The 27,258-nt window shown below is 44.2% G+C and overlaps 1 protein-coding gene and 2 long non-coding RNA genes across 5 annotated transcripts in view; 2 read left to right on the top strand and 1 right to left on the bottom strand.

Annotated features, from left to right (window-relative positions):
• Positions 1-6,378, bottom strand: part of LOC309866419 — a 128,787-nt gene extending 122,409 nt beyond the window's left edge. For both annotated transcript variants that reach the window (XR_014312642.1, XR_014312643.1), the window contains exon 1: positions 5,750-6,378. This is a non-coding gene — a long non-coding RNA (uncharacterized lncRNA). The remainder of the gene's footprint in view (positions 1-5,749) is intronic.
• Positions 1-27,258, top strand: part of RHOJ (ras homolog family member J) — a 78,352-nt gene that overhangs the window by 37,355 nt on the left and 13,739 nt on the right. For both annotated transcript variants that reach the window (XM_082734181.1, XM_082734180.1), the window contains exon 2: positions 18,402-18,460. In XM_082734181.1, coding sequence (XP_082590307.1) covers positions 18,402-18,460 — 59 coding nt within the window. The remainder of the gene's footprint in view (positions 1-18,401; positions 18,461-27,258) is intronic.
• LOC309866428 lies at positions 2,764-8,458 on the top strand. The gene is made up of 2 exons (XR_014312654.1): positions 2,764-3,094; positions 7,987-8,458. It is a non-coding gene; the product is annotated as an uncharacterized lncRNA (long non-coding RNA).

Below are 27,258 nucleotides of genomic sequence, written 5' to 3'. Positions count from 1 at the left end.
ATTAAAACCTTCGCAGACCCTACCTTCGTTTATCATTGTATCTACTTCACCCTTTTCCATAGGCCCAGAATCTAGATTTCTCTAGTGATTAGGGAAAAAATAGAGAAAAAAAATCAAGAAGGGAAGAAATGATGAAATTTTTCATTGCATAATGTCCTGGAAGACACTAGTATAAGCTTCTATTGGCAAATGCAAAACTACCTTTTTTTTCTCATTTATAAAAGTGTATTGTCTCCCATACTTGAATATGTCCTTGGGTAAAAAATCATCACTGGTTTGATCACTGGTCATCATGGAGATCTTTTTCCTTTTTCCTTCTTCTTCTTACCTATATGTCATAGGTGAAATGGGATAGATTCCTTGTATAAAGTATCCTCATAACTCCAATAAGGTAACAAATTATATGATGTGGATCACTGACTAGGTATATTTATCTTTTGATTAGTGTATTGAAACAGGTAAATAATACATTTTCTTTCATGATATGGTGGCTCTATAAATTCATTTATGGACACAATTTTGATGAAGGGAACCATGTGTAAAGCTAAGGAAATAATAAAATACTTCAGCTTGGGAACTTACTGACTTACATGCATTAAAACTCAGTCAGATTCCTCTTGATACTAGAGTTATGGAAAAAGGATTTGCTCCCATCCACCTCATGGCCAGATTATTATGTATTACTACTCTTTTCCATTTTAGCTCACTTTGTCAGTGTAAGGTAATTAGAAGGAAATTCCATACTTTGCTAATTCAAGGAGATTTCAGAGTCAGAAAAATGATGAGATTTGGGGTCTTTGAAAATGACCTTTTATGTAATTTCTTATTAAATTAGATAAATTCCATACTGATTTCTCTCCTAATCTTGCTCTCTTTCTTCTGCTTACCATTCATTCATTCAATAGACATTTATTGTCCAGCTGGAGCTACAGTGAACAAGAGATACAGGGCCTGCAACACTACCAGTTAAAGGAGGAATCCTAGCTTTTTTTTTTTTTTTTTTTTTTAAGATTTTATTTATTTATTTGAGAGAGTGAGATTGGGAGAGCACTGAGGGAAAATGAAAAGGAGAAGCAAACTCCGCCACAGAGCAGGACCCTGGGATCATGACCTGAGCCGAAGGCAGAGGATTAACCAACTGAGCCACTCAGGCAGCCTGGTCTTAGCTTTAAGTGAAATCTGAATACACGACTCAAACAACATCTTTCAATCCTGCCTTCTCAACACTGATTCCACTGTCAGATTTCTTTTCTGAGTTCCAAATGGCTACCAGTAGCTCCTGGAGCTATCTCCTTACCCACTCCCTTCTAGCCAGAAGGAGTCCTATAGCTCAAGTAAAGGACTTGGAATTTAGTCTTGGGTCCCAATTGGTCTGACTTGGGTCATGTGCTAACTCCCAACCCTTCAACAAAATAGGGATCCAGAATATGTGACAGGCTTACAGTAATCCCAGCTCGCTCTTGCAACCAGTCAAAGCCCTCTGCATAATGCTTCTCAGGGCATTTTTAGGAAATGGAGGAACGTATGAAATTGATGCTGGAAGAAACAAGATACATCCACTCCACTCCCTGTCCCTACAGAGCTAATAGCCTCTGCAGAACTGGCAGGATGATGGGAACTCACAACTCAGTGCATGCATGAATCATTTCTGATACATGAGGGCTAACAAGTGTGAAGGCCTGGAAACTTTCCCCTAGCAACAGAATTCAGGCTGACTTTTCTGTTAAAAACCACCACCAGGAAGCCACCATATGCTCAAAATTGCTGGCCTCTGGCAGTGATTTAGAAGCAAAACCTTTTATGTCCAATTAGCCTACACTTCAATTCATGCAGTGCCCAAGAATTCACCTTTATTTATCAGTTCAAGGCTTCAGACGAATTTGACAAGAGCTACTGAAAGTTAAAGTGTTTGCAAGGATGTTAGTTTCCTCTGTTGATCATGATTAAATTTCTACATGTAGAGCTGCTTAGAGAAAACTGCAAGTAGTTGGTTCCAAACCTCACATTACTAGACATATCCATTCTCCACCTTGTTTACAACATTATATATATATATCAGATTTAATTCTCAGCCCACGTGTTACCCCTCATCATCAATCTAAATGCTCTAAGTCAGTGGTTTTTAATCTCAGCCACACAGTGTGATCATTTGGGGAGGTTTCAGAGATATCTATTCCTAGGTCTCAGCCCCAGGGATCCTGTGAGCTTTGGCCCAGGGCATGGGCAAGGTTGAGGGCCACGGAGGCGCTAAGTACAACCTTGTTGTAGATGAAGTGTATCCTAGGAAACATGTTCATTTGCATAAATAACTAACTTAAATGCTAGAGTCAATCAGTCAAGAAACAGTCGACATTGATCTAGGATTAAATTAAGTTCAGAGAGAAATGTTCTCTAGATCGACAGCCAGCCACTCATCTGTGCATGCTTTTGCCCTTACCACCCCAGACACATCACATCTCTGCTGCCATCACCCGGGCCAAGCCACCGCCATCTTCCTTGGCCACTAGAACAGGCCCCCTATTCTCTCTTGCCTGCCGGCACAAAGCAGCCAGCAGCCGGTGTGAGCTTCTTAAAATATAAATAAGAACATGTCACTTCCTTCCTCAAAAACCTTCAAAGGCTTCCTACTGCTCGTGCTACAAAACACACAAGCTCTCCAGGCCATTGTCTGCTCACCCCCTTCATTTACTACACGCTGACCACCTTGACCTTTCATTTCCTGCACATCTTTTCTACCTCAGGGCTTCTGTGTGTGTTGTTCTCTCTCCCTTAAACACACACACACACACACACCCCGATCTCTTCCCAGCACACACACACACACACTCCTTGCCTTGCTCACTTTACTCATTGCTGCTATCTCAGCTTAAAGTCACTTCCTCAAAGAGACTGTCCTTGACCCCCAATCTAGAGTGAGTCCCGTGTTTTAAACTCTCTCAGTGCCTGACTTTGTACCTTTCTTGGTGTGGGGTTACTTTTAGGGTATCTGGCTCCCCCTCTAGACCATAAACTCCCTGAAGACAAGGACAGTTCTGCTTTGGTCACCCAGCACCACTTTCTCTGACCCATAGAAGATGCTTAGTACATATGCAATGTAAGTAAAAGAAGTGTGTTTTATTGTGCCATTTACTTACACGGAGGGATACTGTAAAAAATAGATCATGAAGTGTACAGCCATGTTTACTCAACACAGTGTTCAGAATCCTGCCCCTACATCCAATAAGCAGTCCCATTATGAAGCCCCAGAGGAAGTTTTCCCACAGTCTCAGTTCTATGTATACTTATGTTTCTCTTGAGTGACCTGCTAGTGTTGTGCTATCATATTCCATAAATCATTCAATTTTGATTCTACAATGATTCTATAAATCATTAACCAATTAGGCTGCCCTCTTTGCTTTGATCGAAAAGAAGCCCAGGGTCAGATTTGCGAGCCTCCCCAGCCTTAACCCTTGCAAGCCCCAGAGGTAGACTCTCATGATTCTAACCCTAATCAAGTTTCATCTCATCATACCTTCCTTCATTTTCCCTCTGCTTCTCTTTTTTAATTATGATGTATTATAAGTCATCTTAAATACTCTCTGGAACTAAGCAAGACATAATAACTAAATTAAATAATGACAGGTTATTCAAGGAAAAGAGAAAAAGCGTACCTATGTGATGAGTTGTTTCAGTGGATTCAATAAATAAAACCTCTTTTCCCTGCTTAAGAAAGAAGAATCCGGGGCGCCTGGGTGGCTCAGTGGGTTAAGCCTCTGCATTTGGTTCAGGTCATGGTCTCTGCTCAGCAGGGAGCCTGCTTCCCGCCTCTCTGCCACTCTGCCTGCCTCTCTGACTACTCGTGTCCTCTCTGTCAAATACATAAATAAATAAAATCTTTAAAAAAAAAAAAAAAAAAGAAAGAAGAATCCAACAGAAAAAGACCAGAATGGGCTTAGGCATAGGTAACAGTGGGCTTCTTAATCCATCACAAAAAAAGAAAAAAAGACATTGGAAAACAAAGACCTCTATATCCAAAGAGAAAGCAGAACTTTTACTTTTCTGGGCAGATGGATCCCAAAGGGGAAGTGGGGAGTACGAAGCAAGGCATGCCCAGGTGTTGCTACCACACTTAGCAATCAGATCATTCTGATTCTCTCCACTTTCCCGGGGGGTGGTCAGGCCAAGCCTTAACACTTATTAAACCCTTCACCTGAAAACATTAAGTCAAGGGAAAGAATGTCCTCTCTCCCCAAACATCACTGACTTGCAAACATTTATTTGACTAGTAGCTATTTTACAACATAATTACTGTATTTGTTTTCTATTGCTGCCATAACAAATTACAAGCTTATCATCTTATATTTCTTAAGATGTATCTCACTAGGCTACAATCAAGGTGTCGGCAGAGCTGTATCCCTACCGGCTCTGGGGAGAGTCCATTCTCAGCCTTCTCTAGCTTCTGTGGACCCTTTCGTACCACTCCAACTTTTGCTCCAGCTCTGACATGTTTGACTCTGATCCCGCCCACCCCCCTCCCCCCACTTCCCTCCCCCCACCTCCCTCTTTCCCTTATAAGGACATGTGGGACTACATTGAGCCCACCAGGTAATCCAGGAAAATCTCCCCAGCTCAAGATCCTTAATTTAATCACATTAACAAATAAGGTAACCTATTGACAGGATTAGGGAATTAGGAGGTGGATACCTTTGGAAGATCGTTATTCTGCTTTACCATTGCTGCACTAAATCAGGCATCTGCGGATATGGCAAGGTATGAATTTGGAATAGGATTAAAACAATATCAAAGAACTGTCTCCCGTATCTGGAACCATCCACTCAAACCAATTCCTTTATTACAACAGTTACATCGAAAGACATGATACAAAAAATACTTTTTGGCCCTGGAAAAGTAGTCAAGGAATATTTCTAAAGCTGATTTTAACCCTCACAAAAATATCCCTTCCTCCTAATCTGTAGCCCTCCAACATGCAGCTGTGAGGAAAGAACTATTTTGTTATTCTGCCCCACCCAAGTCTCCCCCCGACCCCCACTACCCACCGCCTAGAACTCTCACCAGTCTCTGGGGTCCTCCAGACCCTCCCACCCCTTCCACTCCCCACTCCTAGGATTTCCTGCCCTCCAGTTCACTCCACCAGTCCCATTTCCAGAAAAACAACAGCATCAGAATGGGACATGAGATGGGGTAAGAAGTATTTCCTAAGAAAAGGAATGTGAAGATGAGACCTTTGACAGAGTAACTGGGAAATTCCCACAACTCTATAGGAAGAATCTGACTGGATTTTTAGATAATCTTTCTAGCCCCGCTGCTGGCTCTGGATTTTTTTATGTATAGTTTATTCTCTTGCCTTTCCTTACTCTTAAATAAAAGGTCAAGGCCTCTATAACTCTCAAGGTGAAAACCCTTCAGAATTCAGGGTGATGACATGCAAAGGGACATCCAATAGATATTTGTTATTAATCACGAGTGTCTGGCTGCCATTTGCTTGCAAGTGCCAAATCCTAATTCTCTCATCTGCTAAAAATACACTCACCTGAATACTTCAAAAGCACATAGGCTTTAAATAATATCATAAATCATTTCTTTAGTATTTTCTCTCACTGGATGAGGCCACTGCCCCCTTCTTGTCTATCTCTGCTTTTCTCCAGCCATTTCTATTTTTAGGTGGAGCAGGACTTACTGGTTTGCAAGGCTGACCTCTTCTCACTCTTCCTGGGGGCATATAACAACCAGTCACCAATGACATACTCACAGAGAGCCAGAAGACCTGATCTTCATAGACTTTAGACCAAAGTCGAAAAGAGAAAAGTTCTTGCTGACCGTTGAAGAATCAGCCAATGTGATGATTTTAAAAGACAAAGGAAGTATGAATTTGTCTCAAGAAGTATGGTTAATGCTCATTTATCCCTCACTAATTCTATATTTTCCAAAAAAAAAAAAAAAAAACTATCTGGAGCATAATTAGATGTGTTCAGTTATTTTTCTCTCTCCTTCTTGGCTGGGCAGTAAAATCAGGAAGCAGAGTCTGAGGAGCCGGCGCTGGCCCCCACAGGGCTCCCAGGCAGCATGGTGGCGAGTGATGGTGGAGCCGCTGAGGTCAAGGGCTTGGGCTTCTCCCCCAAGGCCCTAAAACTGAAGACCTAAAGGGCTGCATTATATCACACAATACCAAATCAGGGTTGTCTCAACTGTCAGTGCTGGGAACTAGCCAAATATGCCATCACTGTCTATCTTGGAGTGAGCCCAAGCCTTGAGCTCAACAGCTTTCCTTATTTTCTAGAATTGATCAATTTCAATTCAACAATTATGTCTCCTGGCCTCTACACCAGAAAGTATCACCAGGACCCTCTACTGTGATTTCCTGAGTATAAGGAAAGCAGTCTGCAGACTCTCCTCCAACCTATCAGAAGCTCCTGAAATCCCTATTAGAGATTTATCAGTTTGGTGTGATCATCTGTAAAATGTATGCTCTCTTCGGGGGTTGGGAGGGTGGATTTTAGGCTATCCATTCATTCAACAAATACCCATTTATTAAATACCCATTACTTCCAAGACACTGCTGGATCCTAGAAGTTTGTCTTTGCCTGTAAGGAATTCACAGTCTAGTCAGTTATTAATCATTTGTAGAACCTCAGTATGTGGGGAAAACAGAGGACAACAGATGTTGGTAAGGGAGATGGGGAGAGAAGCACACCAGTTACTGAGCCAGAGAGGGGAAACGGGGTGAGGGGAGCTCATCCAGACAAATCAGACATGTCTGGATGAGCTCCACCAGCGGTTCTGAAAGCCAGGACTGCATGAGCCCCTACACTGGATAGACAGACGGACAGCAGCAAAAGTAGATACTTCCACAGGTCCAGAAGCACACTTTTTTTTTAAGATTTTATTTATTTATTTGACAGAGAGAGAGCAGGAGGGCACAGCAGAGGGAGTGGCAGAGGGAGAAACAGGTTCCCTGCTGGTCAGGGAGCCCGATGTGGGGCTCAATCCCAGGACCCTGGGGTCATGACCTGAGTCGAAGGCAGACATTTAACAGACTGAGCCATCCAGGTGCCCCTGGACACACACTTTCTTTTAAAATAGATCACAGAACTTCAGAAAGACACTCAGAAATCCCCATATACAAGAAAGCCCACTGGTGTTTACTATGCTCCAAGCTGCCAGGGTACAATCTACTGAAATACTGAAATAAATTACTGAGCAAATCAGTTCTTTTCATGGTCTCATTTGCCCAAATCACTTGCCTCCCTCCCCTTACTCATGCTCTTACATTTTGAGGTCAATTTCCTCTCAGTGATGACCCAGGGGAATGACACAACATTTTCCAAGCCTCAAGATTACTTGTTTATAATTTCCTCTTTATACAATCCTCATTTTTGGCACAAGTTCCTTCCAAGCCTCAAATCCCATCAAGAAAACCAACAGCCATTTCCAGAGGCTCACTCTTAGCAGGACCAGTAACGTGCTTATGCCACCAACCCCTTAATTCCTGAAGACCAATGAGGGGGCAGGTGAGAGGGAGCCCACCAGCTGCTGGACCTGGCTCCTTCTTGCATTTCTTTGGAAGAGTACCCTTTCCCATTCATAAATTCCCGTCAACCACCTGACCCTGTGTCCACATGACTCCCACCAACACAACCTCATTTTGCTTCTGGACCGATTCCTGACGACTCAAGAGTGCCATCATCTTATCTCTCATTCCCCTTTCAGCCTTGAGCCTTTAACCTTCTGGTCTGGTAGAAACTGCCATCCCAGCTACCCCTGATGTCCTTGACAATATAGTAGTTTAAACTCCTGAGTATCTATGGATTTCAAGAGAAAGACATGATGTTAGTATCACACCAGAGTTCGACAAGTGACCTCCCTGACCTGTAAAACAAACAGCTGCATTATAAATGTATCAGGGATACAAGAAAAGATATTAAGTTATAAATGTTTATTATCTTCCCCTTCCCTCTCTTCCTATCCCCAACCCCACTGCTATGGAAGAAAGAAAATACCTCTAACTACTCAGCTTCCCTCCCCTCCAAAGCCCAATGGAGAGCACCCCACAAGCCTTGGGCTTCCTTGTGTGGGCAGAAAGAAGACTAAAATATGTACGGAAGGAGCACTGGTGAAGAGTGGGGCACAGGGACAAAGCTACTAGGCTGTTGGTAGGCTCTGAAAAATACTGAGAAGATGAATTTAAGAAGCAGTGCTGTGGTTTATGATTGAATCCCACTTTGGTGTCTTGATCTTTCACTTACAGTCAGAGTGGTAGACAAGGAAAGCATCAGCAACCAAGAAGAAGACAACCCAGATGACATTTAATCTAATCTGTATAGAACAGTGATAATCATAAAACGATAACCACAACTGAGGAGCACCCAAATAACATTTTTTTTTCTGACTTATGTGTTCAAGATAACAAAGTACAGAAAAAAATAATAAGCATTTTCTGTAAATGTTTTTATAGAGGAAATACAGAATTTTATCTCTTTCTATCAGACATTATATCCTCACTATTTTACCTCACTTCTCACTATTGTTTAAAAGGTTACATTTGGGGGTTGCCTGGGTGGGGCAGTCCTTTGAGGGTCAGACTCTTGGTTTCAGATCAAGTCTGATCCCAGGGTCATGAGATCCAGCCCCGCATTGGACTCCTTGCGAAGCATGGAGATTGCTTGAGATTCTCTCTGTCCCTCTCCCTCTTCCCCAGAGCTCTTTCTCACTCTAATATAAATACATAAGTCTTTAAAAAATATAAAATAAAATAAAAGTTTACAATGTAAGTTTGCTCCATAACTGAAGGGGCCCAATTCCCAATTACTGCACTTTTAGTTTTCTGTTAGCAACTATAAATACTTTGGTGATCAATTGTCTTATATAAATATATTGTTGTACATATGTATGATTATTCCCGGGGATACACCGTAGAGATAGAATTGCTGAGTCAGAGACAGACCCGTGTTTCAGCATTTGATCTATACTGAAAAATGGCTTGCCAGAAAACTTGAACCAATTTACATTTCCTCCACATTCTTGTATTCACCAACACTGGGTGCCACTCTCTTCCTTTTGTCAATTTGATAGGCCAGAGGTTTTATCTTGTTTAACTTGAATATTTTCACTCCAATATTCACTGGCCCTTAATTTATTTGTAAATTATACATATTCTTTTTTTTTTCTTCTGGATCAGTTATTATTCTTATTGATTAGAATATACCCTATGTTTCAAAGATAACCTTCTTTAACCTTCATGTATCGTGATTATTTTTTCCCAGTACACTTATGTTTCTTTTTTTCAAATCAAATGTATTGATCATTTTCTTTATGGTGTTCTTCACTTACTGTTTTATTTCCAAATAGTAACCAACTGTCTAAATACAATGTATTGACTACTTCATCTTTCTCCACTGCCATTTATATACTAAATTCTTACGCAGGTAGCATCAGCTCTGTGGCTGAGATTCCTGTTCCGTTTCGTTGATTCTCGTGCCAGTGCCATGCTTCTTTAATTAGTATAACCTTATAATACATGTTAATGTATATTAACCCACTTATCCTATCATTTTTTAATTATTAGCTATCCTCACCAATTTCACTTTCCATATAATGACTGTAATCACTCTGCAGGGCTCCCAGTTCAAAAATCCTATTGGAATTATTTTAAACTTATTAAACTGAGGAGGCCTAACATCTTTTTAATACAGAGTTTCTTGTCCAGATCCGTGTTTCTCCATGCCCTTCTTTTATGTTGCTCTGCAGAGTGCTTTTTCCAGAAAGGTCTTGCACATTACTAGGCAGTTTATAGTTTTTGTTGTCATTTTGAAAAGGATACTTTCCAACATATTTTCTAAGTACTTATAGCTGGTACCTGATGGAATTTTTATGGGCCAATAATTCTTCGAAAATTCTTCACAGGAACACACCAGTCCACCTTCATCTTCACCCGATCTTTGCATTTCCACAGTGACTATTTCTAAACAAGGAGGGGAGAGTGCCATTATGCCCAAAGTGCCTGGTTCCCCTATTATATAGGTCAGACATGGCCAAAAAGATATCTGTGCAGCATTAGGTAAACTTTACGATTTTCCCACATATTATTTCATCTAATATTCACAACACCTGTCTGAAGTGGATTACTCTAGAATAATCAAGTTGTCATTAGTCCCATCTGGAAGATGAGAAAACAGAGGTTCAGATCTCAATCAGTCTCCTGAAGCGCTTGGTTAAAACGCAGACATCCAGGGTGCCTACATGGCTCAGATGGTTGAGTGTCTGTCTGCCTTGAGCTCAGGTCATGATCGCAGGTCCTCGGATGGAGCCCCATTTCAAGATCTCTGCTTAGCAGGGAGTGTGCTTCTCCCTTTCCCTCTGCCACTCCCCCTACTTGTGTGCTCTCTCCCCTACCCGACAAACGAAAAAATAAAATCTTTGTAAAAACTAAAAAAAAGAAAGAAAGAAAGAAAGCAAACATCTGGGTCCTGTCGCACACCTATTCCGTCAAAATCTTAGGGGCAGGATGTGAAACCAGGGAATCTGTGTTTTTAGCTGGCTCCCCCTGGTGGCTGCCACGAAACATTTCGATCACAGCGTCAAAAGGCTATAATTGAACCCACCTTAGGCATCTATTCCACCATACTTCATGGCCAACCCAACAATTATGAGGGTTCTTCAGGCAATTTATGAAGAAGCTGGCATTTTTTAAATGTATCTCTTTATACAGGGATCCTGCAAAAAAACATGCTCTGCTTTTCCACTACAAGCCCCTGTGTCCAGGCTTCACTTATCATTCAGTCACTTCTTCCCAAAGTCTTCATTAAAAGACAGCTCCCCTGTACTCTGTGGCTAATGCCAAGCTGCCTGGCTACTATGGCTTTCACAGCCCCAGTGAACCTCAGGACACCTTGGCTGGCCTAGAATCCGGCAGCCCCAGGCTGGTGAGAATTGTCTGGAAAAGGGGCAGAGGGCTCCAAACGCAGATCCCAGCCAGCAAAGCCCCACTGCCAGGGCAATCTCTCACAGTAGGTGGGCCAGCTCAAGCAGAGGACGCCATTGCTGGTGACCCCATCCTGCCCATTACTGTACAGAGAAGCTCACGGTGACCCTCTGGGAAATGCCCAAGACTCATCTACAGAAAATAAATGTCTCGGAGAAAACCTTCCACTTATCAGTCACTCAGCCACCATTTGTGGAGTTACAGGGCAGGCCCACGCTGAACTCTGAGACACGAGAATAAACAATATGCAATGCTGTATGACCCAGGAGCAAGGAGGCCTAGAAAGAGGCTTAATGTATTTGGAGGGAATCAAGAAAAAGTTATGGAAGGGAGTATTATGGTTGTGGGAGTTTTCCAGACTGACAAGTGCAGAGAGAGCATTCCAGAATTTCTTTTTCCAGAATTCCAGAGGGACTAACTTAAGCAAAGGCATCATGAGTATACTAGATTGTAAGAACTGTGGATCACTGGAGGGTAAAAAAATAAAAGAGAGTTGGAAGGGTAAGTCAGGGCCAGTAAACTCTTGGAAGGTATTTGAAGTTTATCTTGGAGATGTCCGGGAGCCACAGCTGCATGAACTCTGGTGGCAGTAAGGAAAGCACAGCAGCTGAGTCTGGAGGCCGGATGTGGATTAGGCAGCTTTGGCCATTGACAAGCCTGGGAAGTAAGGCCCGCACTGGGACAGCTGCAAGGATAATAAAGAGGACTCAGATTCCCAAGCTGCCAAGCAGGTAGAATTGGCAGGATGAATGTCGTGGAAGGAAAAGTGAGGCCAAGCAGAACTCCGAAATTCCAGGATGTGGATGTCATGGAATCATGGCTTTGTGAAATTCCTTGAAAACCCTTGACAGGAACATACTATAAGTGTGTTCATCCCCAGTTGGCTCCAAGAGTCCTACTAAACAAGCTCTGCCCCGTCTTCCTCCTCCTCCTTCTCTTCCATCATCAGACAAGTACTGACAAGAGCAGACCTTTCCTGACGCGCACTCCACGCCCAGAACCAAGGCAGCTTTGTTCCCACAAGCGCTGTCCTCAACGTTAATTGTTCTTTAAAAAGCCATTTGTTCAGTGATGCCTTCTTCCACTTGTGTGAGCTCTGCTGTACGAAATCATCATACCCACACTCTCTCTTGCTCCCCAAACTTCCAATAAGAAAAATAAAGACTTAGGGAAGCTGTGGCTTGCTCAAGCTCCCAGAGTTCATTTGCAGTAAGTCCACAGTTTCAACCAGTTCTTCCAACCTAAAATCCAGGGCGGTTACATGTCAAAAAAAATACAAACCAATCCCCTGTCATGATTCCTAAATGCCTAAAAGAGAAAGAAACATGACCAGGGATGGAAGATGCCTGCAGATATGTGGTAGCTGGTTCACATGGAATTCTCATTTTTGTAGGACCCATATACAGACCCAACAATGACAACAACAACAATAACAACAATAAGACCTCAACTCAGAATCCGAACAGATTCTTGGGTAGCCTGTTGGGTTTTCTCCTTGGTCTGTGTTCTACAGAAACAAGACCTCATACCTGCACATCAAATAAGAGACATACCCAGGCAACTTTTATTTGGAGAGTAAGTAGGGGAGGAAAAGGGTAGAGGGAAAGGGAGAGCCTGCTGCTCAGCAAACAAGAAGCAAAGAAGGGGAAAGAGCTAGCTGGGGTGGGCCAGTGTAGACGGGTGAAAAAGGTTTCACGCCACATGAACAAAGAGGATCGTGAATGCTGGAAGTTTGAAACTGACCAGGAAGGAATTCACCAACATTCCTATTTAGGAAAATGTATCTTTTATTTCTAGTTTCATACAGTTTTCTAACCTACTTTTTTTTTTTTTAAGGATTTTTATTTGTTTGTCAGAAAGAGAGAGCATGGGCAATGGGGAAGGGCAGAGGCAGAGGGAGAAGCAGGCTCCCCGCTGAACAGGGAGCCAGACACAGGGCTTGATCCCAGGACTCTGATCATGACCTGAGCCAAAGGCAGACACTTAACCAACTGAGCCACCCAGGCATGCCCTAACTTACTTTAATTTGAAGAAAGTCTCAGATGCTTCTGAACTGGTCCCTTATAAAAGGGACATGTGCACTCTGAGGCTTCAACCAGGTCACAAACACACACAGGAAGCTCCTAAGAGTGGCCAGGGAAGCTAGATAACTCACTGCCCCAGACAGGCTCTTCCAGAAAGGAAGAAGAGTAGAGGATGAGGGTCAGTTCAGAGAGGGGAAAGGTGAGGCTGCTCCTGAAGGTGTCCAGTCAGCTAGGCGTGATCAAAGTCACGATCGAGAATTTTCATTTAAAACTCTCCATTTCTTACAGCCCCGTAGACACAGACAGACTGTTGTGATGATTACCCCTGACTATGAACAGCTTAGAAAGAGTTTTTATGGCCCCTTAGGGTAAACATGATTTGTTATTTCCCAGGTGAGAGACCTACTGGCTTGCCCAACATCTCAGCAAATGAGTCACAAAGCATGGACTTGGATTCAGACATGAACAAAAATTATCTGAAACTTGGATATAAGGCTAAGAGCTTGAAACTCTCCTTTCGCTGTCTTGTAGGGGCAACCCTCCCCCCAGGGACTAACAATCTAGGGGAATGTACCTTTGTGTGATTCTGCTAACTAAAAACTTGGGACTTTCTGAAGGTGCATGTTAACTTACAAATCTTGTCAGGTGGACATGCAAAGAATTCCCATTTAGTAGAAAAGACAACGTGGAAGGTTATCTTTTCCACAGAACAACAACTAGTTTCCCATTGAACCTAGTCACTTCCTCCAACGGCTCTTCTTTTTAAGTACCTCTAAATGTCAGTTCTTCAAAATGCTCCTTGCATAAGATTTGTCACCTTACTGGTTCCCTCATCAATAAGTTAATAAATCTTTGACCTATCTTCATCCTATATTTACCTGAGAGCCACGTTTCTGACCTTCTTTAAAATTCTATTTCTTGCTAGATATATCACCTAGTGTTTCTTCCTCCAAAATAGCACCTTTATGGTATTACATGCGCACACCTCGTTGGGTCTGCTTCAGCCTACCTCCCAGAGTACACTCCACACGAGCCATGCGGACAGCTGGCTAGGTGCTGGGAAGGAAAGGGCGGCTTCCACCCGGCTGACCGGGCATTTCCACCATTGCGGTTCTTTGGCTTCATCATTGATGCATCATGTTGACTTCCAAAGACTGCTCCTGGAGGATGAGACAGCCAGCCCACCACCAAACAAGGGAGGGATTTGGATCAAGTGCCTCGTGCTGCTCATGAGCCGGGCTGAGGGTCTGACCTGGCTTTCAGGGAATGACCAACACTTCCTCATCCAGGTTTGCAAATGACACACGGGGCCAGACACAAGGGGACTGAAATGCCGAGGGGAGCAGCTTCCGAGCCCACCCGGGACATTTTCTTTCTGGGTGATGCTCAAGAGAGCCCACCCTCCCACCCCCCCACCCCCGCCCCCGACTTCGAATTCATTAGCACCTCGTTCAGCTCACAAAATTAACCACTCCTGTCTGTGCAAAGAACCACAAGGAAGCAAAGATCTTAAAGGATTTGGAGAAGAAGGCCTTCATTTTACATCTTAACAGGTCCCTGGCAACTTTTCACACTTTACTGAGAGAACCAACAGAGCCATTATCAGGTCATCTGACACACTCTCTTTAAAACCCCTCTACACTCAGTAAACAACTCTAATAGCTCCAAGAATAGACAGTGTTCTGGGATTGTAGCCTGACCGTAGCCTGACCGTGGTCTGCCAGGCAGATCAGCTGGCTGCACCTTCCCAGCAGTCCATGTCCTGCCAGGGTGCTTCTAGCTGCAGCTCGGTGCATTTTGAAGGACTTCTTCCACCTGAGTTGCCCCTGGTATTCCATTTCTGTACCATGTGCTCAGCCTCAACTGTGTATACTAGGAACTATGCTGTGTACTGTGTGGGATAGGAAGTATGGACATTCTTCCTCTAAGGTCTTCCTATCCAGCAGGAGATAGAAGACAGAGATCTAAATAGCTAACATTTGGGGGTAGAAAATGACCGATAGGGGCGCCTGGGTGTCTCAGTGGGTTAAGCTTCTGCCTTTAGCTCAGGTCAGGATCTCAGGGTCCTGGGATGGGGCCCTGTATTGGGTTCCCTGCTCAGTGGCGAGTCTGCTTCTCCTTCTCCCTTTCCCTTTCCCTCTGTGATCTGACTCTCAGTCTCTCAAATAAAGTTAAAAAAAAAAGTGATCAATAATTCACAAATACTATGAAATTTTGTGCCAGTTAATTGGCACTGGGGATTCAGAGGACAGCAAGACAGGTCCCTGTCCTTACTAAAGGTTCAGGAAGCCTTTGTTGAAGGGAAGGAGGGGAGGGTAACAATTGTTCAGCGCTTCCTACAGACCAGGCTGTGTGCCAGGCATTTTCTCATTTAATATGCTCTTTACAGGTGCTCTCTTTGGTAGGTGATGTTATTCCCATTTTTAACAAATAAGAAAGGCGGGGCTCAGAGATGTTAGGTGACTTTCCCAAGATCACACAAATGGTGAACAGCAAAAGTAGGTGTCCAACACGGAACCATGGGACTTAGAAGATCCTGCTCTTTCATCCTCACTACATTTACTATCAGCATCGTAGGGCCTTTCGTGCTGTCATGTGTTTCCAAATTGAAGAACTTTGTAGGACACAGGTTGGCAAGCCATAAGGCTTCCACTGCTCCTTTAAGATAAGGACTCATAAAGCCATTTGCACTCTGGACAGCCTGTGATGATGAATGCCTGGTTCTGTCCCTCTGTGTTCCCTAGCATCATCCGTGGGATCCACTTATCTCCCTCCAATAAAATGGGAGACTGAAAGAGCAGAAAAGAGAGAACAACAGTGATTGCCAGCAAGCGCTGCCCCTCCTTTTGGGATCCCTCCACCAGGGCTGGCCAAATACACAGAGTAGATAGCCGTTACCCAACAAAGCTGAAAGCCCATGAGACTTTCACCTGAAAAATGCACCCCCCCCCTTTTTTCCCTTAATACGAGGAAATCATTTCAATTCTTTCTCTTTCGCTTTCTTTGGGAGAAAGAATTCAGGACTTCCGTAGCTTTACAAAGCCTTTGGGGGAAAGTCTAAATTAGTGCGTCAGGACCGCTGGGCGATGTGCGCTCACCTATTGGGCCCCACCTCCCCCAGTAAACCCGGGGTAGCTGGTGAGCTACCCCTGTCCCTCCCCTAGTGTGCCCTGATCAACTCACGGCCACCCCTGGAACACAGCTTACACCTGTCCTCCCGAAAGCCTCCTCTGACACGCGTTGCGTGTGTGCGCATGCGTGTGTACGTGTGCGCGGGGCGCATGGTCCCTCCCCCGCCGGCACGCACACACGTGCGCGCATGCCCAGTAAAACAGCAATGGCCCTACTGTGTGCTCCCACAGCCCTCCACGCTGCCCCGGCAGGGTGTTTACCACGTGGCTCGGTGCCCCACCAGGCCTTGCGGGTGAACCCCTCCTCCCCACCCTCCAGGACAGGAGGGATTCTAGCTGGGCTTTGTAGTCCCAACACTGAGTGCGGTCCGGGAACCCCGTAAACCCTGGGAAGGACAGACAGAGGGCCAACTCTGCGGGAGTGTCCTCCCAAAGGCTGCAGGGGGAGCAAAGGGTGGGGCCGGGGGGAAGCGGGGCCGGAGGGACGAGCCGCAGCACTCCTACAACAGAGGTCAGAGCCGTTGATGAGGAACATCTGCAGCGCCCACGGGGGCCGTGAGGATGACCTGGCATCTGGTGCTCACGCTGGAGATGGCCCTGGGCCTGCAGGTCGCGGGACGCGCCAGGAGGGTCCCCACAACAGCCCTTCCCTCCCCCTCCAGCCCCGACCCGCCTGTCTTGGACTCACCAGAGCAGGAAATTCCATGCTGTAATGGTTGGATTTCTTCCCTTCATTCCTGACCCATGACTAGGTAACGAATTGGTCATGAAAGAAACCACTTCGGCAGACTTCAGGAACATCTGAGCGCGCGCCAAGCATGCAGGGAGAGGGAAATGGGTCCGGACAGAGCTCGGGCGACCCAGTCTCACCTTCATTCCCATTGCTCGCCTGATAGGAAAGGAAATCAAAACGTTGGGAAGCCCCTCTTCTGTCAGCATGGTCGCCGGCGTTGCGTGGAGCTGAGTCCATCAGGTCAACATTTGAAAGCTGCTCCCGGCGAGCGGCTGCAGCCCTGTTATCCAGCCGCACACTTGTCGATCTGGGTAGATGAGAAACATCGATCCCGGTGTCTAGGGAGGCAGCGCTTTTAAACCAATGCTTTTCAGAGGATGAGCCTTTGAGAGGTACTTAGCCTTCGTGTAGCCCAGGAACCTGAGAACCAATACAGGTCCAATCAGTCCTGAATCAGCAGCTCTGAAACAGGCTGGAGGACAGGGTGGTGGGCAGGGGCGGGAAGCCGGTGACAAAGGTTCCCCCGCCATAGATCCTGCATAGCTAATGGTTGGAGGAACCAAAAATCATTTTTATACAGTATTTGCACATTTTTTGATTACGAAAAAAAAATCACAGTCTCCCTCACATTTTACTTCCTTCTTCTAAAAAGAGATTAAAGAGGGGGCGCTTAAATTCACTCTTTCTATTCACCATGAGGTTGTATTTCTTTTGCATTCCATGTGATCCGTCTCGGTTTAGTTTCAAGTTGGGACTCTATTTCATTTCCAGACAGGTACAGAGTGGTCTGTATCCCTCTATTACTTCTCCCTTTGGGGCACAATTACTTGGCAAGGCAGTAAGCCTGCTAGGTAAATCAAACTGTCAACTTTCCACTCTATGTACACCCTTCAGGTCTATGAAAGCAAAACCAGACAACATCTCCTGCACCTAACATTCAATATTGTAATAAATCAGATGGGCTAAAGCACTTATTTAATCTTTAAAAAAAAAAAACTTTTTAAAAATAAATGTTAAGCCCTTCTCATTTCGTTATTAGCTTTGCCTTATAGACTATAAAATAGGTGAGTCACTAGTCTTGGTTTTCATGGTTTTATTAACATTTCAGAGACAGACTATAGCAGAAAGATTTCAAACAGAGAAGTTGCTCACACAGTTCTATATCCTGAAACATGGCTCAAATGAAATAAAAGGAAAAAATAACCAAACCAAGAAAGGCTCCAGCAACCTTTTCCTTTCAAGAGCTTGATATTCCAGGGCCTAATAGAGATCCATGAGTAGCCTACAGAGCGCCCTCGCGACACCAATAATACTCATCTCAGCTGAAAAATTAGGAACTTGGCTGAGCCCATCTGCTCTCACTGCAGGCCAAGGTTGCCTTTCATTTGGAAATCATGCGGTCAGCTTGGTTTAGAATATACGTGGGTGAGGCATATGCTTCTCCTTATCACCCAGAAAGATGCTAGCGTGGAGAAATGTGAAGCCTCCTGATGAAAACTTGCATTTATGGACTCTGCTCTTCTCTTTTCCCCTAGTTACCGTGACAGTGGGAGGCAAGCAACACTTGCTCGGACTGTATGACACCGCAGGACAGGTACAGTGTCACTGTTTTGATTCATTAAGGGTTTAGGAGTTGAGAGAATGATCCATGTGGCTAGGCATGTAGGAACAGATATGGCCTGTTCTGATCACTTGGGACAAATTTATTGTCTATCAAAATGACAACCAATGGCACATTCTTAATATCTTAACAACGTTTATAATTACAAAAAAGCCAAATCGTTACATTACTCAAAGTGTTGATGAGCAAATAACCATTCATTGGTTGGTGTATATCGATAACCAAAATAATGTTGTTTGGCCAAGTACCTCAATTTCTTCCTACCCATGCCAATTCCAAATTCGGGATTAATGAGTCAATTTTATAAATTTTCATTTCATCTATTTTTTTTCACATCATATTTTTTGCCCAGCCTTTATGTGAATTGTCTAATGAGCTGTGGAAAGATCCAAAAAGAGATGGGGGATGGGGTGGGGGTAGGGGAGGGAGATGTATTAAGTGTCAGTAAGAAGACAAGCCAGGATCCTGAATGATTTCCAAAAGTGAGGGTCAAGTCCTGAATAACCAGAGGTTGACTCTAAATTCTCTAAGCTTCTTGAATGCTCTCACTCTGTCGGAGATGTATCTTCAAGATGGAGAATGTGGCCAACCGGTAATGTAAGGCCATGGATTAGAAAGAACCCTCCACGCTTATTAACTAGCATGTGCCCTCCATGGATCAAAATGCCACCTCATCTCTCTTTCTTTGTATCCTACACTCCACTATGAAAAGTTTCTAATGTTACAAATTCATGGGTTAAGCAATTGATGGCTGTGGCCCAATTTCTTTGATAGAGCTTTTGTTACCATTGGGTCATTTATTTAGGTCAAAATCAGCAGGTTATTCAGTCTGTCCAAACTCATACATCTTAAGTCCTTTGGAGTGAACACTGACCATGTTCTTTCCTACTGTGAGTTTCCTGGTTATGGTTCTTTGTAGTTATGCATTTGTCTGGGCTTTTTTTTTTTTTTTTTTTTTTTTTTTTTTTCACAATTATCTGGAGATAGGTCTTTTTGCTCAATCTGAAAACTCTGTACTAGGATAAATAATAAGAAATGGAATTTGGGGGGATTTCTGTGTGTATTTGCAAGGACCATCTATAAAAGCCTGTGGGACATCAGAAGCTGATGTCGGGTAAGCCTGGACAGTGTGGAACCTGGAAAAAATCTTGCACCAGACTCCAGACTTGTAAGAGTCAGCGACCCTTCATTTGAAGATGCTTGTGTTAGCCAGCTGCTCTCAGGAACTGGGGGGTAGAGGAGATTTCTCACATCAATATCAAGACACAGAACTAGGGAACGATGCTTCAAATGCCTAAATCACAAACTCGGTTGGGCTCCTCTGGGTTAAGGTACCAAGGTGTCCGTGCACCCACTGCTTGAATGCCCCTCCACCAGAAAGCCTTGCAGCAATAGAGTTACTCTGTTTTTTGGATTGAATTTGCCTATTTTCATTCAGTCATATAGTTATTAGGGTGTCCCCATTCACCAGAAACTCACATCTTGGAAGAGAGAGGAGTTTACACCCTTGATCTCCACAGTCAGCATTCATAAATACAGTCTAGTTTTGAAAAGTTCAAAACAGCAAGGATTATTGCCTGGCTCTGAAACTTCTCTGTTTCCCTCGCCTTCTGAAAAGCTACATGTGCCCCTCATACGCATCCAGTGCTCTCCCCCTCAGTAGCAATCCATAACAATTGTTAACTTCTATCCATTCATTGTCCCCAGAACAACCTCCCCAAGCCTCTATTTAATTTCAAATCCAATAAAACTGTTTAAAAGCCCCTATAGAGTTTAATTAGTCTTTCCCATTGCTGTCCTTTTTAGAAAAAAAAAATTTGAAATAACATTAGTATAGGACTTAAAGCTGTAAGGCAGTATAAAAATAAGCTCCTTAAGCTCCAACTTGAAATAAATAGAATGACCCAAACTTCTGACACAGAAGATGTGATGGGCGCTGATAAAATATCACAAGTGGGTTATAGACATTTCTGCAACTTAACTTGTACTCTAATGCTTTCCGCCTGCTGCTTTAAAAGCTCAAACGTGGACAAGGATCGTAGGGGTACATGCAGCTTGGGGAAGAGGAATCAGAACACATCTTAAAGTTCTTCTAGGCCTAAAATTCTATGATTAGGACTTATAACATACTACTTCAAGAAGGCCTAAAAGACCTGGAGTAATTAAGCAAAATTATTTGAGGCCAGACCCAAGGGAGACCTTCCAGCAGCAAAGGATTATTAAATATTGGAGTGTGTTACACTAAAGGGTGACATGTAATTCATTTTGTACAATAGTGGTGGTTCTCAGTCTTAAGCAGACATCAGAATCACATGCAGGTCCTGTTAAATCCAGGTCCCTGGGCCCCAGTTCCAGAATTTCTGATTCTATGGGTCTGAAATGGGGCCCAAGAATTTGCATTTCTAACATGCTTCCTAACCCTGTGGCTGCTGGTCTGTACACCACATTTAAAGAAACACATCTGGGGGTACCTGGGTGGCTCAGTCGGTTTAGCAACTGTCTCTTGGTCTCAGTGGGGTCTTGATCTTAGGGTCATGAGTTCAAGCCCCGTGCTGGGGGCGGGCGGGGAACCATTGTTCTAGAACTTTGCCACTCAAAGTGTGGTCCACCAGCAGCATCGACATCACCAAGGGAGCTTGTTAGGAATGCAGATTTTCAAGCCCATCCTACCGAATCTGAAAAGTCATGTTCAGAAGATCCCCACATGACCTATAGGAGAAGCACTGCTCTACAAGTCTTTGGCGATCGGGGCATGGCTTTAACCTTAGGAGGGTGCAGCAGAAAATATACCCCTTCCCTGAGCTGATTCCCCTGGTTCTACCCTTCTGCTAATCAGGCTTTGTGACACGTTTAACTTAGAAGCACAATCCCAAAATTCCCATTGCTGGCCTCAGGTAGGATCATCCACTATCCTCAGTTATATTCCAGCAAATGTCACTGAGGTCACAAGGTTAAGGGACATTCAATTAATTCAAAAATACGCATGATGGCCGGAGTTACTAAGGAAGAGAAGTGATCTCAAAACCAACTGATTAATCCCTGAACTGCAAAAAAAAAAAAAAAAAAAAAAAAAAAACAACGAAAGAAGTCTCTGAAACCAACTCTAGAATGCTATCTTGCTGGGAATATTTAGATTTTCTTACATGAATAAACCAGCAAGTAGTGTCCTCCTTTTTGTTTTGAACTAACTGTGAGTCAGGGTCAATGAAAACAACCTCAAGAGGTGCATGTTCTAAAAAGTGAAGTGATCGGAAATTGGTATTTCTATGTTCAAAGTCAGCCCTAGACAAAATGCTTTAACCTAGCTCTGTCCATGTGGTCATACCTAGTCCTTTTGGACACATCATGGCGGTGTCTCCAGGCACCCCCAAGACAGGCTCCTGGCCCTTCAGGAACCCACCAAGCATTTGCTAAAGACAGTTCAGAATGAAGTCCAACACCTGCCACTGCTATTACCCATGAACTTCCTCCCCAAATCCCCAAAACAAACAAATATCGGGACTTGGAATAGAATCCTTTGAAAACAAAGTCATCAGAACTCTGGTTCAGCTGTGAGACAGAATTCCAGACAGTGAGTTTAGGCAGTGCGGTGTGGGATTTTCTGCAGGCTGACTCTGCGTGTTTCCGCTCAGCTCACCCTGGAGAGGCAGCGAGGCCAGGCCTGGACACCAAACCTACTGAGGTCACGCCAAGTCAGGCTGCACAGCCTGACCCCCTAGTAGTGTCTTACTGAAAGGTTCTCTGAAAGGGATTTCTAGAGTTCAGATCTTTGGCTCGGCTACAAAGAATCCCAGAGCCGACTTTTCCGTGACGTACTTGCAGGCCAGTACGTGTCAAGTGCGTCTTTAGAGACCAAGCAGAGAACAGGATGCTGGGGCGGGGATGCTCCAGCAAAGCCTGGGCATTCGCTAACCAAGGAATGCCAGACTGGGGGACCAGTCTGTCCCAGGTCATGGCTCAGAGCCAGGCATCTTCCCATCCTGCTCCCAGCCACCTAGGACAGAGCCAGCCACCGCAGCAGACATCTTTCCTCCTCCTGTCAGTGGGCCCTCGGCTACACAAGCGTGTGGGTGAAGCCTTACTCAGATCCTGACCCCTCAGGCCTAACTCCAGGAGAAACACCTCTCAAAGGCCACATTTGCAAACGTGGCATTGGTGGCACTGCCAGGGAAGAATGGGGATCTCCTGGTGTTAGGAGCTGGGTTTCTCGGCAGGATGAACCCGCAGGTTCTCTGCACACAAGACCCACAGGATGGGGAAGGGAGGAGCTGTCTGTATGTTGCATTCCAAGCATGGAATGCAAAGCCACAGCCCCCAGGAGCTCAGCCGTCACCAGTGACCAGGGAAGTGTGGGGGTAGAAAGGCCATCAGCCACATGCCTCCCTCAGCCAGGACTGTACACCGCGTGTCCTCACCTGCCCTGATTTCTGAACCATCTCTCCCCTGAGAGCTTGACAAGGCATGGGAGGCAAGTACAGCTGGGGTTCACTCATGGTAACCCAGGGTCCACTCAGAAGGACATGAGCCTTCCCTGTGGCCATTGGCTGACCCCATGGGGCCATCTGGAGCACAGAATCTGGCATGAACCCTCCACAGAAAGTTTGCCTAAGGCTCAAAACAAATGTTTTTCCCCAGAGAGCAACTCAACTTTTCTTACTCATAAGCATCTTAATGTGGTTTTAGAAGCGTGCAACTTGGAGATTAGGAAGAAGTTTGCTAACATGACGAGTTATTAATAAAAGGAACCTCAGGACAAAATCTTACCTCTCGAATCATTTTTAAAAAATAATAAAGCTGTAGGGACATGGATTCAGAGGTGAAATTAGAGAATGCAATCATGTGGGTCTTGTTACTATTCAGTTTAGAACAAGCGAATTTCAGATTCAGCCCTGGTATCCCCTGCGGGCGGGGACACTGAGACTATTGTTCATGGGAGGGTCTCTCGGCCACTGAAGAACTTACTACATTCAAGACTGTGCTCTAAGCAGTCAACACATACGAATGCATTTTATTCTCAAAAAACCCTATGGGGCAACATTATTACCCACTCATTTTACGGATAAAGATGCTGAGGCAGAGAGAACTTACCCAGTGTCACACAGTAGTCACGCAGGGATTTGAACCCAGAGAATGTGTCTCCCTGGCCCAGGCTTTGAAGCGCTTTGCTACACTCCCACCCCCTGGCTCTTGCGCACATTTTCCAGCCCAAGCCTGACAGATATGAGTGTACTTATGGGAGAAAATGAAAATGAGACTTATGCTAAAATCTGGGATAAATGTCACTAATCCCAAGAGGACTTGGAAGCAGAATTCTGTTTCCAATTGAATGTGTGTGGGGAATGGCGTGGGTTTGGGGTGCAGGGGGAGACTCAATGCAACTCTCCTTGTAACTCAGAGTGTGGTCCCTGGGCCCACAACACCAGCATCACCTGGAAACTTGTTAGAAATAAATTCTCAGGCTTCATCCCAGCCCTGCTGCTGAATGAGAAGCCACATGTTAACAAGATGCATGGGTGTCGAAAGTCTGAGGAGGATTGGTCGAATTGTTTCATTTCCTCACCACCTGGACCATGAGGCTCTGGCTGTTCCAGACATATGTGGAAAGCACGTGGCCATCTGACGTGGCTACCCATGAACTGTTATTTCGTCACAGAGTCCCCTAGTCATCCTAGAGCCCTGGAAAACCAGTCTCCCGCCTTTGGAGCAAAGTTAGTGGAAAGTACTCAAAAGCCTACCTTGCCCCAGCTTCCTCCCTATCCCCTGAACCACCCACCCCCTACCCAGCCCCCTTGTCCCTTTTAGCCCCCCCAAAGCTCCACTCAAGCTGCAATTTTAGATTGAACTGTCTCCTCTAGAAACATTCAAGACCTGGTCTTCCATTCTCAGTCTCAACATTGTAAGGGGCCTCAACTACCAGCTAGACCATTTCTCCATTTCTCAGAGCTGCTTTACAGCATCTCCACAGGTGGTCATCCAACCTAGGCTCAAAATGTGCCCTGTTGAAGAAAACATATCAGCTGGGACAAACTAGTTATTTCTATATTTTCGTTTTCTGTCCCCCAAGTGGAAAGTCAATTCTTATTCACCTTCTAGACTTCATAGAGCTTCATAGAGCATCTTTAACAGTGCAGGAGACTATCATTCTGAATGGAGTTACACAGCAGAACTAAGGTGTCTACAGAAGAGATATCCAGAATACAGAGCAAGATAAGGCCCCATAAAGGACAAAGTCTCAGTCCCTCTGCTGGAGGGCCCTGGCTACCCTGCCAGGAATAAAAGATCAAAAACCCAAAATCCTCTCACACTCCCACCTGCAGTCCCCACAGCAACCCATGGTCTTCCTAGCTCTTCTAGAAGTGCTTTGATAGCTTCTGGTTATAGAATTAAATCAACATGATCCTTTCAGACAACTAGTTATTTGTTCCTACCTAATATAGTTCTGATGGTGCGGTTTTGGGGTTTGGGCTTTGAGGTTTTAAATATACAGTATCTGCTGCCACCTGGTGGTAAATTACTAGCAACTGCAGGCCATGAAATAGATCGTAAACCTGCAAAGTCCAACATTTCTAAGATTTCTGGGTAAAAGCATGAGTCCATATTAAGATTCCCAGAAAACTGAATTTCCCAAAAAGAAAAAAAAATGCTTAATCTGTCCCTTAACATTCTTAGCTGAGCAAATAATGTGGTCACAATTAAGAGCTGCAGCTGGATTCGGGCTAAACAGCCCATCCCGTATTTAATCGTTCTGAGACATTAGCTCATTACCGAACTTCTCTAAAACTTAATTTGCTCATAACTGAAATATGGATGTGGATGCTGCCATCTCTCCAGCGCTATTGTGAAGAACCAACAAAGTAATGCGTGTAAGTGCCTGAAACAATGCCTGACCCTTCATGCTAAGCCCTTGACCCCACCTCAGCAATGATGAAGATAAGGAGGACGCAAATCAGTTATTCTCAATTCCACGTCAGTTCCAAACCAATCATACCAGAATGCCCAGATTCCCAGCCCAATCTCCAAAAACAGTGATTTAATTGGTCCTGGAGTGAGGGCAAAGAGGCAGGTAGTTGGCTACCAGCATGTTGGGATGGTCTTAAACATCCCCCAGGTGATTCTCATGAAAACTCTGCCATAAATGGCAAACAGAAAGCCATGTGTTCGTTAGCAGGTCACCACACCACCCCGTGGGCGGGGTTTCCAGAATACATGCTGTGGACAGAGTATAAGTAGGGCATGAGAAAGAACAGCAGGTCCCTGCTCCCTTTATCACGATCCACATGGGAGGATGAAGTGGCAGAGGGCAGGTGGCATCATGAACAGCTGTAAGATACGGCCTGGGAAGGAGAGTCCGTAACTTGTCAGACCTCACAGCTGCTCCCTAAGGCAAAGCCCCAGAGAGAAAGGAGAGCAGTGTGCAGAGACCGTGGGCAAGAAGGTTTGGTTACAGAAGAGGGGATAATGACAAGAAATGAGCTGTCCACTTCCCACTGCCTTGCCACCACCATCACCACATACACGAACAGAGGGAACAATTTAACTGATATGCAACCAGTAGGCCCAGCCCAACAGCCCAGTATGACCCGTCTTTATTCAGCAATGCAATCATCTATGATTATTTGCTTAATAGGAATATGATCAATGATCAACTATAACTCATTTTTTTATTAATTTACTTTTTAAGACTTGAGATTTTTTTTTTTTAGCCTCCTTGCCGTCTTACACGGATTTTGTTTAGGTAATTATAAACCTTTGCTTAGGATTAGCAGTGGTTATAGCTGCAGCCTTGTGGGCTGAGTCTGTGCAGACCAGGTACTTGGAGAAGCTCACCGTAGATCAGCGCATGCCCTCTCCCCAGGGACTCCCTTCCAGTCACAGGTGTTCACGTACGTATGTAGGTTCTCCCTTTTTATAAAGACATCATGAGAGTCAACAGAAAGAGCACAAGGTTGATGTTTTAAATACCCATGACATAGCAAGTTTAAAAAAATCAAGTGGCACAATAATAGGAACTATGCCATCAATTTATCTTTTTTAAACTAAGCACATGTCTATTATACCTGTTTATAAGTATGTAAAATTCAGACGGATACTGCTCAATCATGGCTCCCTCTGGGAAGAGAGGAAAAACTAGGAGAGATCACAAAGAAGGCAAAAACAAGCTTTCTCTTGTACCATATGTATTACTCTAGGTAAGGTCTAAATTTTTGCCATGAACATATATAGGTTTTAGCTTCTTTTTCTTAGTGTTAGGAAGAGAAGTCAGGACGCTAATAAATGAAATTATATGTTGCCTACATCTAAGTATGTGATAAGCGTGAACATACAGGTTTCATGGCTCTATGTATGTGTAGTGTGTGCATGTACGTGGCATGTGTGCATATATGAAGTACACACGGTGTATATGACCAGTATGTAAATTGTGGTGTGTGCGGACATGAACATATACATAGCATATACTTATATAGTATAAGTACACACACATAAAATTACTTTTGGCTTATGTGTTACTAAATTCTATGAAAACAGAAAATGTTATATTGAAATGGCAGATTTACCTTGGAATCTCCTAAGACGCTTCACATACAAAAGGTACTTGCTGACATTTTCCCAAAGTTGAGATGATCCAATGTTTTACTTTGCCTTTTTCCTCTTCCACGGAAACAACATATACATAAACATCTTCTGTAACCGGGGACCCTTCAGCCAGAGCATATTCTGATCTGAAAAGAGTTTGGGGAAAAAATAATTTTTCTGGTATTTTATTTACTAGG

The sequence above is a fragment of the Mustela nivalis genome, assembly GCF_964662115.1.
Source record: "Mustela nivalis genome assembly, chromosome: 6".
Classification (NCBI taxonomy): Eukaryota; Metazoa; Chordata; class Mammalia; order Carnivora; family Mustelidae; genus Mustela; species Mustela nivalis.
Note: the sequence above shows the minus strand (reverse complement) of the source record. Positions and strands in the feature narration are given on the sequence as shown.